General features: G+C 39.5%; 1 protein-coding gene across 1 annotated transcript in view; it reads right to left on the minus strand.

Moving 5' to 3' along the window:
- CHODL (chondrolectin) overlaps positions 1-16955 on the minus strand; it is a 29313-nt gene that overhangs the window by 2292 nt on the left and 10066 nt on the right. Inside the window, exons 2-6 of the mRNA XM_005151776.2 lie at positions 11584-11896; positions 9402-9559; positions 6028-6075; positions 5577-5660; positions 3863-3965 (exon numbers count right to left, since the gene is read on the minus strand). Of these exons, the coding sequence (XP_005151833.1) occupies positions 3863-3965; positions 5577-5660; positions 6028-6075; positions 9402-9559; positions 11584-11896 (706 nt within the window). The remainder of the gene's footprint in view (positions 1-3862; positions 3966-5576; positions 5661-6027; positions 6076-9401; positions 9560-11583; positions 11897-16955) is intronic.

Consider the following 16955-nt stretch of genomic DNA (forward strand, 5'->3'; position numbering starts at 1 on the left):
AATGAGCTGATCATTTCTACTAACTACAGGGGTGATGTTTTGCTTTGCCTTACTACTACCCTTTAAGAGCCCAACACTAGGCAAAATTAGTCATGACCTTTCAAGCTAGGCATGTCCTGGTTGGCCATGGATTGTGGCTTTCAGAGGAAAGGTCACCATGTTGTGGAAGCCTAAAAAAGAATGAGAAGTCAGGTTCATTTTGACAATTGGGGATCCCTCCTTCCCCAGCAGGACAAAATCCCTTCCTAACGCTCTATAGCATCCAGCTGATAAGTTCAAGTGGTTGCCTCTTTTTCTTGATTTGCTTTTTGCCCAAGAACTGGGCATCTGTGGTGAACCAAAATGATTCACAAGGTAGGTTATACATGGAAATATTACTGAAAACAGATGGGGAAATATTTTTTAAAAAACAAAATTCTCTCTCAACAGATAAAAAAGAAAATACTTAATTTTTGGTGATATCAGAATAGCATCTTTTGACTTAAATAGCATCTTTTGACTTAAACGAATTTTAAAGTAAATTTTGTTTTTCTGTAATTAAAAACTCTGCTGCAACCCAAAATGAAAACTTGGAAGGGAGGGAGAACACACACATTAAAAAATCCACAACCACAAACCAAACCTGGTTTGATTTAAATAATTTTCTCTCTAATTTTTGTACCATTTGATCTACCAAACTAATCAGCTAATAGAAAACATACAATTTTCAAAGCTGAATTTCTAGTATGTGTCATACAATTTTTAGGTCTTGGAAGTTCAGTTTAATTACTTCTGGATGACCTGCTATAGCATCAAATAGGCCTGATCAAAGCCCAGTGAAGTCAACACTACTGTTTCTATTGATTTCAGTGGGCCATGACTCTCATTTTTTTCCCAGGAATAGTTGAAAGCTGAACCTTTTCTGGGGAGAGAAAGAGCTGCCAGAAAAGGCATGAACATGTATGTTGCACTTACCAAGAAATCCAGGTCCCTTGTTACAATGGTTCTAGATTTAGAATACTTGAATAATTTCTACTGTTACACATATGATTCCTTTGCTACTCTTTTTCCTTTGAGTTTCCAGCCTTCTACAGCCCCAGTGCTGAGGGGGCATGTTTTCATAAGCAGGAATTTGCCTGCCATAAAACACTTTGAAAAGTGCACATTTTCTCCTTTTCTTTATAGGAAAGTGCATAAAATAAAGAAACAATCTAGTTTATGATGCAGACCTCATAACATCCTTTCTTTACAATTACTTATTTCAAACAGACACATTAGTAAGGAGTGTTGTGATCGCTATACCCTCATAAAGATATAAGATGACTTAACATTTAGAGTATTTTTTTACCCGAAATGTGTTTCAGCTATTTACAGAAAATGTTAAATAAAAAGCACACAGAAAAAAAAAAGACTAAAAGTAAGGAGAAAACCTTTTTTTTTTTGTTTTCCTAAAAAAAGTGATATTGTATTCCTTATTAGTATTCCTGCTCTTCAAGAAGAATAACAGTTTGTGAATCTTGCTATTTTGCCAAAACAGTGTTTATGCATAAAACATATTTTAGTTTAAACTTTTCTGGATTATATTACCTTGAGAATGCTTCTGGGAAAAAAAAAACTGCAGCATAAAAAGCACCCTTGAAAGTTTCAGAAAGATTAGTTCAGAGGAAAAAACGTATGTTGTCATGTCTTGGTATATTATATTTTGAGAAAGAGAAAAAAAAATTTAAAGCATGGATCAATACATAACCTGTTTCATAAGCTGAAGTGTTTCCTATATATATTTGTTTGGGCCATCATATTTGAAAAATCATGGCAGACAGGTGAAGTTCCTGATGACTGGAAAAAGGGAAATATAACCCCCATTTTCAAGAAGGGGAAAATGGATGACCCAGGGAATTACACACCAGTCAGTCTCACCTCTGTGCCTGGCAAAATCTGGGAGCAGATTCTCCTGGAAGGCATGTTAGGGCACATGAAAAAGAGAAAGGTGCTTGGTGACAGCCAGCATGGCTTTACTAGGGGGAAATCCTGCCTGACCAATTTGGTGGCCTTCTATGACGGGGCTACAAAAGAGATGGAAAGGGGTGGAGCAGTTGACGTCATCTATCTGGACTTGTGCAAAGCATTCAACGCTGTCCCACATGACATCCTTGTCTCTAAATCGGAGTGTCAACAATTTGATAGGTGGACCACTCGGTGGATAAAGAACTGGCTCGATGGTCGCATTCAAAGAGTTGTGGTCAGCGGTTCAATGTCCAGCTGGAGACCAGTAACGAGTGGTGTCCCTCAGGGATCAGTGTTCTGACCGGTCTTGTTTAATATCTTTGTCTCTGACATGGACAATGGAATTGAGTGTGCCCTCAGCAAGTTTGCTGATGACACCAAGCTGTGTGGTTCTGTTGATACGCTAGAGGGAAGGAATGCCATTCAGAGGCACCTTGATACACTTGTGAGGTGGGCTGATGCCAACCTCATGAAGTTTAACCATGACAAGTGCAAGGTCCTACACCTGGGTGGGAGCAATCCCAGGCACAGCTACAGGTTGGGCAAAAAGGAAATTCATAGTAGTCCTGTGGAGAAGGACTTGGGGGTGTTAGTCAATGAGAAAATGAACATGAGCCAGAAGTGTGCACTCACAGCCCAGAAAGCCAACCGTATCCTGGGCTGCATCAAAAGAAGCATGACCAGCAGGTCAAAGGAGGTGATCCTGCCCCTCTACTCTGCTCTCATGAGACCTCACTTGGAGTACTGTGTGCAGTTCTGGTGTCCTCAACATAAAAAGGACATTGAACTGTTAGAACAAGTCCAGAGGAGGGCCACGAGGATGATCAGGGACTGGAGCACCTCCCATATGAAGACAGGCTGAGAAAGTTGGGGCTGTTCAGCCTGGAGAATAGAAGACTGCGTGGAGACCTCATAGCAGCCTTCCAGTATCTGAAGGGGGCTATAAGGATGCTGGAGAGGGACTATTCATTAGGGACTGTAGTGACAGGACAAGGGGTAATGGGTTGAAACTTAAACAGCAGGGGTTTAGACTGGATATAAGGAAGAAATTCTTTACTGTGAGGGTGGTGAGGTACTGGAATGGGTTGTCCAGGGAGGTAGTGAATGCTCCATCCCTGGCGGTGTTGAAGACCAGGTTGCATGAAGCCTTGAGTGATATGGTTTAGTGTGAGGTGTCCCTGCTCATGGCAGGGGGGTTGGAACTAGATGATCTTGAGGTCCTTTCCAACCCTAACTATTCTATGATTCTATGATTTCATCAATGTACACATATCTATTTACACATTTTCGTTGGCAGATACATGATGTACAAAGGAGTTGTACTGGTGTGTGGCTCAAAACATATTTTTGCTTTTTGTTTTCAATTTGTCTGCTCCAGTGATACATCTGTTGTTCATATGGTATGCACACTGAAACAACATTAAGCAGCTGCAGGCCCCTTAGGTTTATCCTTGGAACAAACTGGACTTTAGGTCAAAGTGAGGTGAGTCCTTGAGTTCACCCTGTGTCAGTGAGGACCCCACTACTATTTCCCGTAGTTCAGATGCTCTATTGGTGGTAATTATGGTGGAAGAGGGTAAGTAAAAGTGCTGGTAGCAGCTCAGCCTATCAAATGGTCAGCAAAGATATCTTCTTCAGAAACAGGTGAAGTCCTAATGGCAATACACTTTGAGAATATGGAACTACTTTAACACGTTGTGGAAAAGCCTGAAGGTGAATATTCATCTGTAACAGCTGTAAACTACTTGGATTTTAATAGATGAAAAGATGCTTATTTGCATATTTGGGGACAGATGTAAGCAGTCTTTCAGTATGAATAGCTTGCCAATGGAAACACGATTTCTGTGATATAAAACCATTATGGATTGATATATTTTACCTTTTATGAAGCATCTGGAAACAGCAAGTCCCAAAAGCCACCAGTATCAACAGCAGTAGTGGTATAGTGGGTATTACAACATAAATTAGATTTGGAATTATACCTACAAGACAAAAATTCTCATTAATGCCTCCCATGTTGAAATACTCTTTACCATGTGAGTAAAACTCTGGAGTAAAGTATCAGAAATATATTAGCTTAAACAAAAGAACATTTATACATTCCTGCTATAGGAAGAGGTCCAAAAATATAACTTGGTACTATCAAGAATAATACAGTACTTCTGCAGTGATGTGCAAAACATATCTTAAGGAAACATGAATTCTGACATTTTCAATATGCATCCATGAAAGATTTCTGATTTTGTAATTGAAAATTCAAGTATTTTAACACAGTACATTTCACAGCCTATTATTCTTACAGTCCATATATCTGTCTACTCAGTTGCCCTTACGTGTTGGATTCCCACACATGCAGGACCACAGGAGGAACAAACCCTGCTCTTGTCTCCCTATTCCCCTTTAAAGGCAAACATACACTCTCCTTGACTAACCAGGAGAGAGATAAAGCCAGGGCTCGATAGGTCCCTGGACAAAAGGAGTGGGAAATGGTCCCTCTATTATCTGCCTGAAATAGATGATGAGGTCTGCAACTGCCAAAAGGACCATTTTCCAATAACTATATGCCCATGTTTAACAGTATAACATGCAAATTGTGGAGACTTTCTTATACATTGTCCTGTTTGAATATATTTTCACTAGCAAGACTAAATCTGAATGTTCAGGCTGGTTTTGTTTATGAGTCTTTGCATGGTTTTTATAAATATCATTGATTTCAAAATACAGCTCATCAGTATATCCATTCCTCTGGAGTTACAAACAACAGGAAACTGGCTCATATCCAACCAACCAGTGTGAAAATTGAGCATCACCTTTCCATAATCCCATGGTGTAATCGTGTAAAATCCTGAGTAGCTCCTTAGAGATGTTCAATTCCTTGTATTAAGGCCATGACATAACTCTTGAAACTCAGGACATAAACTGGTAAATAAAGTAGCTAGGAACATTACAGCAGGCTCCTAGGCAGTGGGTATCCACTTTCAAAATACCAAGTGTCATCTCTGATAGAAATTTCAGCAAGGCACTTAAGTCCTCTTAGCATGTGGTGTTCCCTAAAACACAGGGTACGTGGGATACATTTGGCACAATGCCTATTCTGCAGATAACTTAAAAATTCATGCCCTGTTAGGAAAGATTAATTTGTGCCTTTTTTTGTGAGCCTTGGCTATCAGATATAATAGATGCACTGTGTTTGTCACACATGTTGGGGAAGAGGTGGGGAGGAGATGGAGAGGCAAAGCACTGGTTACCACAGCCCAGAAGGAGATGCCCCACAGCTGGGTAAACACTGGTGAAATCTAGAATCTTGACAGAGACTAACCAGGTCAGAGAGAATAGTGCAGATTTCAAGGACTGCTAGACTGTAGCTTTGTATCAAAGTCTGCAGAGACACAGACATGATCTGTTTCCACAGTTACAAAGAGGACTGATTAAAACTCTTGAAATGTTATTCAAAAGGGCTTATTTTCAGGGCATTTCCTGGGGAAATAGACTGCTTCTTCCCCCTGACAATAATGGAAATTGTCAAAGATTAATTTAACTGAGTCCACTGTTAATATTTTTACCAGAATATTAAACTCATATGATCACATTACCTGTTTCAGTAGCAATAACATGATACTGATCTTCTGGTTTGCTTGTGTCATAAGGATTTCCTGCTGGCACTGTTGGAAAAATATCTGAAAAGGATACCAGATATTTTAGTGAGTAAAAAATATGGCCTTTATGTTGTTAAATAAATTAATAGTAATTACATCTTAATTTAAATTGAAAAAGCAAACTTTTTTTATCAAACTGCTGGATATAAACACGTAAACATCATTTTATTGCAAAACTGGGAGTACATCTGGAACAAGAATTATGAGCAGTGCTATTCTGAACACCAGCCATATATTTGTAGATACTGCTCTCTAAAGGATTCATTTTGTCTATGTTCCAGTTCTAAACTATGGGCTGTAAAACCTGAGTAATTGAGGTTCTTGTAAGCTATCACTATAATTATGTATTTACCATTGCATTTCAACTTAATGTTTCAAAATTTCTTACCGTAATCTGGCTCCGCTCTGTCTCTTAACTCTTTTTCTAAGACAATATCTGTTAAATCAATATTTGAAATGGAATGTTGAAGAATGAAAACTGCTTGTATTAAAACAGATATTTTCATTATTTTGCATGCAGTATCACAAAAATACATTCCCAAACCAATAATTGCTTAATTCTTCAGCATTTAATCTGCTTACCAAACACTTATCTAAAAACTAGTGTCAGATAACTTCTAGTTCATACTTTTGTGCTCCTTAGAAAACAACTATAGCTTATTCTGGTTCCAATTCTTGGTGACCTGTGCTAGGTTACTGATTAAATCACTCAATCCCTTAATTTCTTGTACTGAATAAAACTCCTAACATATTCAAAATTTCATCTGTGCAGACATCCCTAAAACAGTATAGGAAAAGAAGTGTTCTTGATTAATACTTAAATCTTATTCACATTTTCAAAATAATGCTTACAGAATGTTGGCTAGGTAGCAAAATGTATCACAAGTTTGTGAGGTTAAATGTCATCTTCGTGCAGTCTGGGTTTGCAATAGGCAGACAAAAATACAAATCATGGGCAAATGGTTCTAATATATCACATAAGGAAATGAAATCACAAGAAGATAAATGATCCTATCATTTCTTGCAATGCATCAGAAACTGGAGAACCAATTGATGGCTTTGAGCTATATTACAGAGGCTTGCAAGTTTACTGATGGCTCTTGTTACAACTAAAAGTTTACAAAGGCAACAGAATTCATTACTTCATATTGAGCATACAAATGTAAAGTGAATGACTGTTTAAATACCATTCCTTTATCATAGGATTATATTAACATACTAGTGCTATGAGCTTGCAGTCCCAACTGTCCTGATACACACAGAATGCTGGGGGAAATTGAAGAAGTAATAAAGACTACTAGAACAAAGACAATTATTTCATCTACTCTGGTATGAACTGACTATGTTTGGCCATATATGAAGGAAGATATCAAAATACCACAAAGAACTGAGTTGCTGGCTCTAGACAGCAGAAGAGGAGGCAAATTTTTTATTTGGTTACATAATCAAACCTACAGGAGATGGTCAGGAACTAACTGTGGTTGAAATTACCAACCTATAATTAAATTTAAGATTAATGAATGATTAATATGATTTAAAGCCAGACTGAACATTGCAACAGTAAATGCTGTCAAAGGAGGTACTATAAGAAAGGCTTAGAAAAATCTAGTGGTTACTCAGTAAGATTGCCTAATGAGCACCGCTCTTCACCTTGCCACTGATCCAACTAGATGCAATTTCACCATGGTCACTTACAGCCTCTATGTTTTGGCCTGTGGCTGGTATACCATATACTCAAAATGGACAGGAAAGCTGTGAAAAACAGTATACTCAGGTAACAAGGTGAAATTCAATACGCATGTGGCACTTTCATACTCATGGTAAAATGGATGCATTTAGTACTGCAAATGGTTGACATTGAAACCATTACAGTGATTTGGGGCAGGGTAAAAAAGTCATTTGTAAGTCTTACTAAGTCTTATGTAGCAAATTATATTTGCTTACAAATATGGAACTTTCTTCAGGCAGTGAAAGTGATACCATGTACATATTTATATACATTTATGCATCTACTCCTCCATGTGATAAAAAAATAAATTTCTAGAGAATAGTCTGTTTTGGTAAAGAGCAGAAATTCCAAGAACTCGAGAAATAAATAGCTACAATTCAGTATTTATCTGCATAACAATGCCAGTCATAATAATCTATCTATATATTATTTACCTTATATATGCCATTAAACACTTGTAATCTACTTATACATAGTGAAAGAAATATAAATTAATTTTCATTGTTACTTTTTATCTCCTGGCTTTCTGCAAATCCAAAATACCTGGCATTTTTTTCCAGTTGGAAAGCAATAAGAAAACACAATTATTTGTCATATCTCAACCAGAATGGTAAGTTGGTATTACAGAATAATTACTTCACTTAAACTTGTTTGGTTTTAAAGATATGAAATATACTTGCAACTGAGCCCTTTAGTTAATCAAACCTGTATTTTCTGACATAAAAATGTTGATAGTTTAACAGCCTAAAACATTTTAATTTTGTTTTTATTTAAAAAAATTGTGGTCAGTTGCAAAAGTGATAAATTGTATATGTCACAGTTCCCTAAATGGCCTATGTGACTAAGATAATTAGTGATCACTGTAAGATAGTGACAGTCACTAGTTACATATCTGGGGGATGGGGGTAAAATGTGTAGGTATATCAAGACTTCCAAATATTTAATATTTACTTGCAATAGTAATTACCATTAATAACTCCATTAAGATATTAGACTGTGAGAAAGCTATCTACCCACCAAAGCCTGAGGAAGAAAATAGCCTGGACCTCTACAGACAGACAGATCTCTATAAAGAGTGTGATTATTGCTAGATCACAAGCATAGAGAAAGCAGGTATGAAACTGCAGAATTATATAGGTCAAATCGCTGCTAAGGGTAGGATTTCACATGCATTCTGACTTTCAGCTCAATTTTTTAAAAGCAGACATACCATAAATTATTTGAAAATATTTTCATGATCCTGCTGAAAAACATGTTTTAATTTACCATAAGCACCACCAAAAGTAGAAACTATTTCAGGCCCAGCTTGAAAGTTTACTTTTCAGGTCCTTCTGTTTGCACATAGTTCTATTTTATAGTTCACGTTTCCTCTACTGGCATATACAGAACCCATGTCATGTCTGCAAGTACAGCCAAATTGCCTAAGATCTGGATTTTTCTGTCACCATCTGAACTAGTGTGCATCTGCTTTTCGTATCTAAGAAATGCATGCATGAATGCAGAATTTTCTTCCTGCTGTTCCAAACTTCATTCCTTAAGCTAAAACTTTCTGAAACAAAAGTAAGTTTAAACAAACAAGTTACATTATAAATGTAAGTTGGTATAAAATGACAAAAGTCTGCACCTACAAGGACAATGACTTTCTCTTCCCCCCCCCCCCCCTTTTTTTTATAGTAGGACCAAAAGATGTCTTGGTTATCCAACTTGACAGAGGGCAAGGGAAGTAGAAAATGGCCAGTTAAATCACTCTGTGGAGAATAGAATAACTAGTGAATGAGTTACATCAAAGTGAACCTGGGAATGCATGACAGTGAAGATAACTTTGAAACATTCTTATTGGATTCAGATAGGTTTGTTTAAATTATCACTAGATTTGACATATTATATCCCCTGTTAATGCTAGCTCAGGCACCCACATACCAAAGGAATCAATACCACAGGCCACAAGACATTAGCACATTCCCTCACAAAAAGGGCAATTGTTTTTCTAAGAAAGTGTCCCACCTGTGAAATATAACTTTAGCTTCACCTACCTGGACCATACTTGCAGATAAAATTGTGCTTCATGTTACATCTATCATCATTCCATTGATAAAGGTATGGCCCTCCCAGACCAGGGTTTGCAGTTGGCTGATGATACATCACAACACAGGCTTCACTTCCACAGGAAGGTTCATCTGTATACCAATTTCTAGCAGCACACAAAGACAAATTTTCAACTTTTGACAGTAAAGTTCATCAGGACACCAAGGAAAGGAGTTTACATCAGAGAAGATGTGTCAGCCCCAATGGCTCCATCCTCTTTCCAAGATATGCTGCATTTCCTCTGTGAAAGGAGTTTATGGCCTGGGCTCCACATGTCTGAATTTTAAAAATCAAAAGCTCTGTCCAGTCAAAACACCTCTGCAGAAATAACACCCTACTGTTCTGCTGTTCTTCTTATCTGACTCTTACCTGTCCCATTGTCCCAAGTCCTGTGAGCTGCTGTTACTCTGGCCTTTGGCTTACTCAGGAAATGAAAGGCTTTTCAAAACACAGAGTACAAACAGAACAATTTACACTATGTAACATGCACAACTGACTTGCTGAGGGGGGTAGCTTGAGAAAGGACGCCTGTGACACCAGAGCGGAGCTGGGGGAGATCAGCGTCCAGAAGCCTCACCACAGAGACAAGAGCCACTGAGGAGGGAGCCTCAAGTCCTTGACAGGACTTGCAAAGAGCTCAGCTACTGTGAGGAGATGACTCACTGGGAGCGGAGACAGGAGGAGTGGCACCAACTGTGAGTGGTTAAAAATCTACCCAGGGAGCGCGGGGACCAGGAGCGCGGCGAACAGAGCGGGTCGAGGCAGTTTGCGCAGGCAGGCAAGCGGGATGGTGAGCACTTGCCGTACAACCAGGGACAACTCTGGGAGCTCTGCCCCGGCCGCCCCGGTGGTGGCCAGCGTAGGCACCCAGACAGAGCTGGTAAGTGGGGAGGTTGCGGTGCAGAGCTTGGAGTGTAGAGAGTGCCTGCACTGGTCTGGTGAGGGCAGGGTGCACAATGGGCAGGGCTGCAGTCGCTGCTCCCTGAAGTTTAACCATGACAAGTGCAAGGTCCTACACCTGGGTCGGAGCAATCCCAGGCACAGCTACAGGTTGGGCAAAAAGGAAATTCATTGTAGTCCTGCAGAGAAGGACTTGGGGGTGTTAGTCAATGAGAAAATGAACATGAGCCAGCAGTGTGCACTCACAGCCCAGAAAGCCAACCGTATCCTGGGTTGCATCAAAAGAAGCATGACCAGCAGGTCAAAGGAGGTGATCCTGCCCCTCTACTCTGCTCTCGTGAGACCTCACTTGGAGTATTGTGTGCAGTTCTGGTGTCCTCAACATAAAAAGGACATGGCACTGTTAGAACAAGTCCAGAGGAGGGCCACGAGGATGATCAGGGACTGGAGCACCTCCCATATGAAGACAGGCTGAGAAAGTTGGGGCTGTTCAGCCTGGAGAATAGAAGACTGCGTGGAGACCTCATAGCAGCCTTCCAGTATCTGAAGGGGGCCTACAGGGATGCTGGGGAGGGACTATTCATTAGGGACTGTAGTGATAGGACAAGGGGTAACAAGTTAAAACTTAAAACAGCAGGGGTTTAGACTGGATATAAGGAAGAAATTCTTTACTGTGAGGGTGGTGAGGTACTGGAATGGGCTGCCCAGGGAGGAAGTGAATGCTCCATCCCTGGCAGTGTTCAAGACCAGGTTGCATGAAGCCTTGAGTGATATGGTTTAGTGTGAGGTGTCCCTGCCCATGGCAGGGGGGTTGGAACTAGATGATCTTGAGGTCCTTTCCAATCCTAACTATTCTATGATTGATTCTATGACTTGGTGGCTGACACCCTGATTCAAGGTGGCCAGTCTTGCACAATTTGTCTGCCTGCTTTCAGACCACATCCTGAAGACTCTGTAGCAGAAAAAAACTCCAAATGCGTTTCAGAGGCAAACCCATGAGATGTGAGTAAAGAGAACTGTAGGCTAAAGCAACATTATGACATACTTGACCACTTCAAATTCAAAACCCTGGCTGCCAGCTTCCCTTTATCTAGAGAAGTCAAGGAGGGACACTATTAACTTCATGGGACAGCAAGTCTACAAGCTTCTTTCTAGAAGACTTGACTTGCTAGGCATTTCACTCTCCCTTTTGTTCCATGAAACCTTTTTAATAAGCAGCTTTACACTTACCTGAATGGTGAAATACTTCCATCAGCCCACTGGTAGAGGTCAGGGCAAGCACTTGAGGTGGCTAGTCCATCACTGCTTCTCCACAACCCAATCCAGAAATCACCATCAGAAATCCCAGCGCCTGATTTAGTGAGGTTTTGCAACATGTTTTCTATTAGCTGCTGTTCAGCTTCACTTTCCAAGCTCAGTAAAGACCCACCATCCAATTCACAAGCTTGGCGGGCCTCCTGAAAGCCCACACGTCTAGACAAGTCCTGGAAATAAGCTAACTTGTAACAAGAACGCTTGAAGTCACCATAGCACACCTTTTGACCTGAAAAATATAAATAGGAGAGTGTTTAGATTATAGTAACAAATATCACAAGTGGGGAAAAAAAAATATATATATATATAGCACATGTATACAGTGATGGAGGACAGTAGGTTTTTTTCTTATGCCCCTGTCTGAAAGGACTCAGGACGCCAACACTGCTGAAAACTTTAGCTTTAATTTAAATTGCAAATATCATACAGTTCACAGGAATCCATGGCTTTCTTCCCAAGGCCTGTGAAAGGCACTAAAGACTCCCACTAACTTCTAGAAAAATATTCTCTACTTTAATGACTGTACCATCAGGCCCCTCTGTTAAAGCCAGGATCTGTTTCAAAGGTATTTTCTTAACTATTTCATATTTATGGACCAACTCTACTTTTATTTGATCAGGAAAAAGTACTTGAATTTCCCAATTTTAGTGGCATAGAGAAGCCACTAAATTTGATTTTGGTACCTAATCTTGAAAGGCTGTGTTCAGGAGGACCTCACAGCTACTCTTTGCTATCATGTCTCTAAGGGTATGTGGAATGAGTGTCTGTCCCTTTAAGCTATCTGGTCAATGGCTTTCTCAGCGCAAAAAAAGAATACAAAGACACAAAAGGTACAGGCACAAAGCAGACAGGAAAGCATAAGGGGGAAAAGAACAAAAAAAAAAGGGAAGAAAAAATCTCATCAGACACACTAATTGGTGGGCTATCAAGAAACTGAAGACAAGCAGGATTTTGCAGCTTGCTAAGGATGTTCTGGATTTGGTGAGACTATGCAGTCTGTTGAGAGGCTATGCAGAGTTAGGGAATGAGGAGGAACAAAGCAGGAATAGAGAGAAAGGGGCCAGCCGCATGTCAAAGAAGGTATGCATCTGGATGCGCGTCTTCCCTAGTGACAACCCATCTCTGCCAGCTGACAAGGAGGAGAGGATTTCTGTTCCTGTGGGACCCTCACCTGGGTGCTGTTGCAGGCAGCACCTTGTCTGTGCAATCTGTGTGATACCTGTGCATGTGGCTCTTCAATACCTGCTCAGATTTGTTACTGGTTGAACCAGCAAAGGCAAAAGCAGCATCCACATTCCTCAGCTTGGAGGTGGGGGGGGCCTGGGTATGAGGGTCAGCAGCCAGACAGGAGGGAGTCCTGGGACTGGAGGTTGCTGGAAGAGGCAGCTACACTCTTAACATCCCATAACACAGCAAACAGCTCCAGATACTAGCAGCTATCACAATATGGGGTACCATAAAGAAGCCTTGTGATGCTTTCAGAAAGCAGTAGATCTACTGCCTTCACACCAGTATCCCTTTGCCTTTCAGAGTTATGTCTGTAGAAAGAATCAAAAGCCAAATAAGGAAGTAATGTTTATTCCTTCCAGTTCTTTGGATGAGAAAGACACATGCCTCTTTCCCAAAAAGGAAAAATGATCATCATCTTCAGCTAGTGGGAGTCTCTAGAGTTTATTCAACATATACAAGATGTGGAATGAACAAACTCACCTATCAGCTGCAACTGAACTCCAGTATGTTTATATAGACAGGGAAGGGTTCTAAATACAAGGAAATAAGCTAACTATCCAGTAAAATCAAGATTTTCAGATGTAAACTTGTCATTAGTCTTTTTTTTTTGTAAAACAAGAATTACTGAAAGATAGCAAAGTAATAGGAACTATCAGGCATTATCTAGATTACTTAGAAACCAACAAATTTTATCATTTGACTGAAAAATTTGGCAAGGACAGTATGTTTTCACACCATGTCAGGTTTGCATCTGAAAATCTTGCATTCATCTCCCATTCCTAAGCAAACCCAGATATGGAACTCATGCAAATAACCCTTTGGCTTTACCTTTGAATGGGTTTTATCCTGCTTTACCCCAAAATTAAAAAAATATATATATATATAAAAATAGAAATAATTTGAGAAGTAACTTGCCACTGGGAAACAACAACATCACCCTATAGCTTAAGCTGTACTTAAGCTTTTTAAGCCAGTGTTTTCTATACATAAAGAATAAACATCGAAGTGGACAAAAAAACAAACAAACAAAAAAAGCCTAAAAGATACAATAAAGTTAATTCTTCTTGCTTCAGTGTTGCTTCATTTTTGCAGCTAATGTTGAGTAGCATACTTGCCACAGCAGGCTGCATACAGCACAAGACCTGACTGAAGAGATCGCTATATTTGCCCAGAGAATAGTTTCAAGAATTTGCAGAGAATAAGGAGACTGTAACAAAGCTGCATGCATATAGGAACATAAAAACAAGATTATCTAATGACCTTTAGCTAAATCTGAAAGTAACTCTTATTTTGGGCACATTTTTTATTATGGAAAGCTGAACTATAGGGGCAGTAGGGATAAACTATGTTTAGTTTTCTAGTGTTTCCTACAATTCTTGTAATCTTGCTGGCAAATAAAAAAAAATCTCTGAAACCCATTCTTTATGATAACCTATTAAAGTTCACCTGGGAGAATGTCAGTAAGAAAAGTGTCTTTACAGTCTCATTCTTACTTAGGTTTGGCAGACAGATATCTGAAGAGTCACTTATAGGTAACTTGTCAAAATAACACAGGAACAAGAATAACATAATGTAAGGTCAAGTTTGTGCCACACATAACCATGGAAAAAACAGGATCTGAGACCAGGAAGACAGCACCTATTTGGCCTTCCTCTGATAATGTACTAACAATGTTGTGCATGTCCGAGATCTTTTCCTGCCATTTCCTTTTGTCCGTATAGGTTAAAGCCTTGCTACTAATGGATGTCTTCACCAGGGACTGTAGCAATAGAGTTTAAACTGAAACAGGGGAAGCTCAGGTTAGACAGAAAGAATATCTTTACTATGAGGACAGTGAGGCACTGGAACAGGTTGCCCAAAGAAGTGGTAAATGCTCCATCCCTGGCACTGTTCAACACCAGGTTCGACAGAGCCTTGGGTGACATGGTCTAGTGTGAGGTGTCCTTGCCCATGGCAGGAGGGCTGGAACTAGATGACCTTAAGGTCCTTCCAACACAAACCATTTTTAGGTTTTATGAGTCTAATGTAGTAAAAGCCATAGTCTTAGCTGAGCAACAGTGCTTAAGAAGCAAAGGAAGACCCTTTGCTAGAGATGTATATAAAATAATGGATTTCTCCATAAGGCTTATTTAAACAAAAAAAAAAATCCTATTATCAAAGAAACAAAGTGATAACAAAATACTCAAAAGTAGTAGGTGCAAGAATGAAAGCTGCATGTGAAATCACAGCTCATTCACTTCATCTATAATGCAGCAATTCTAATTTTGTTAACATGATCATTTATTTTCCCCAGGGCCTCTGTCTCATTGACAGGATAGAGAGCACAGTGAAGATGGGGCTGATCAACGTTTTTATCTTCACCACAGGGTGAGTGACAATGGCTTATTGCCAGAGTACACATAACAGTGCAAACATCCAAAGGATAGCACTCAATTATGTAGGACACTAATTGCTTACAAGGAAAAGGGACCACACCTCTCCATGTAACTAAAGATTGGATTCAGAACATTAATTCTAGATGTGTATGCAGGTTTATGGAGAATGATTTATTCACTGCCTTGTTCTTTTTATTTCCCAGGCAATTTTTAGAAATAAACTTTCACGATTCCTTTTATTCCGTACACACCTACCTCCTTGACACCAAGTAGTAAGTTATGAGCAAATTCAGGTATCAAAGTATCCCTGTCATGATTTCAGTTATGCAGGAATGTTCAATCCACTGAGATGAGGGGGCAAGCCACCACCCATCTCAGTTCCTGTGCTTGCCTCCAACTCATGGGAAAATAGCTAGTTTTCCATCTGTAACACACACATCCACACAGCGACTCATGTTGCTAAATGGGACGTGTTGTTTGAGCTGCTGTAAGGCTTGTGTCCATAAGCCGCTCTATACTGGTCCGGTATGGAGGTTGCACTGGCATTAATGCTCAAATCCACCACTCACACCAAGCTGAGGAAACCAGGTGGGACTGCACAGAGCAGGGAGGAGGACAGGCACTTGTGATGTACATTGGCAGCAGAGCTGCTCAGTAGGTGTCACTGCAGTCTCTAATACACGCCCAGCTTGTTGCTGTTGTGTACTCATAAAAGGAAGCCCTCTTGGAGCCATCCAGAATGCAGATGTGAAGGCCCAAATTCTAAAATCAAGTATTACAAAGCAAAAGAATTGAACAAGTGAATATTTGCATACAATTTAACTCCTAAATTACTTCTCTCATTTGCTGCTCTCTATACCTGTGGCAACAGAAATTATTTCCATCTTAGAGGCTGATCACTTGTAAAATAATATACCTCTACAAAACAACAGAGAAACCAGCAAGAAACCTAGAAATATTTGGCATTAATCCAGTGCGAACGAAGTATGTGATGCAGAGTAGTAAGCTTTCTGGAAGAAGCTGTGATTTTCTTTCTGTTCTACTTAATTTAGTTCCTGCGTTTAGGCAGTGACCTAGTCTGAATCTTTTCTTTCTTCTTTTGAAGGGGACTTTCATCTGCTGTAGCAGAGCTAGTTCAATGTGTTAATGGAAATCTGCAGTTGTGCCTTAATAGCTGGCAACTCAGTTGACGTTTTAGTGCTCTTCTCGGAACACATCGAGATGTCAAGTTTCCAAGCTTCATTTTTTACAGCTTTCTTGCACTACTAATTTCTTAACTACAAAGCAGAAATAATTTAACAATGAAAAATGAAATAATGGATCACATTGTACAGTAGACAAGCTAAGTATGGAAACATTTACTAGTAGCTATTTTACCTTCTAACATCTTGCAGCAGGCAAGACTCCAGCATTAATTCTAATGCAACATTTGCTATTTCAACTGAATAAATTGAATTCCATTTTTTTTCCTGTCACAATTTAATAGAAATTATGTTTGTAAGCAAGTCTATTATTAGAATGAATCAGGCTGAGATAGTACACAATGGGAATAAATATTAGTAAATTAGGCATTTACAACCCATCCACAAAATCTGCCCTGTGATGCTTGAGATGGAAGAAAAAATTAAGGAAAACAATATTTCACCACAGGTTATCCAGAAATAAAAATGTGTGTTATTGTAT

The sequence above is a fragment of the Melopsittacus undulatus genome, chromosome 2, assembly GCF_012275295.1.
Source record: "Melopsittacus undulatus isolate bMelUnd1 chromosome 2, bMelUnd1.mat.Z, whole genome shotgun sequence".
Classification (NCBI taxonomy): Eukaryota; Metazoa; Chordata; class Aves; order Psittaciformes; family Psittaculidae; genus Melopsittacus; species Melopsittacus undulatus.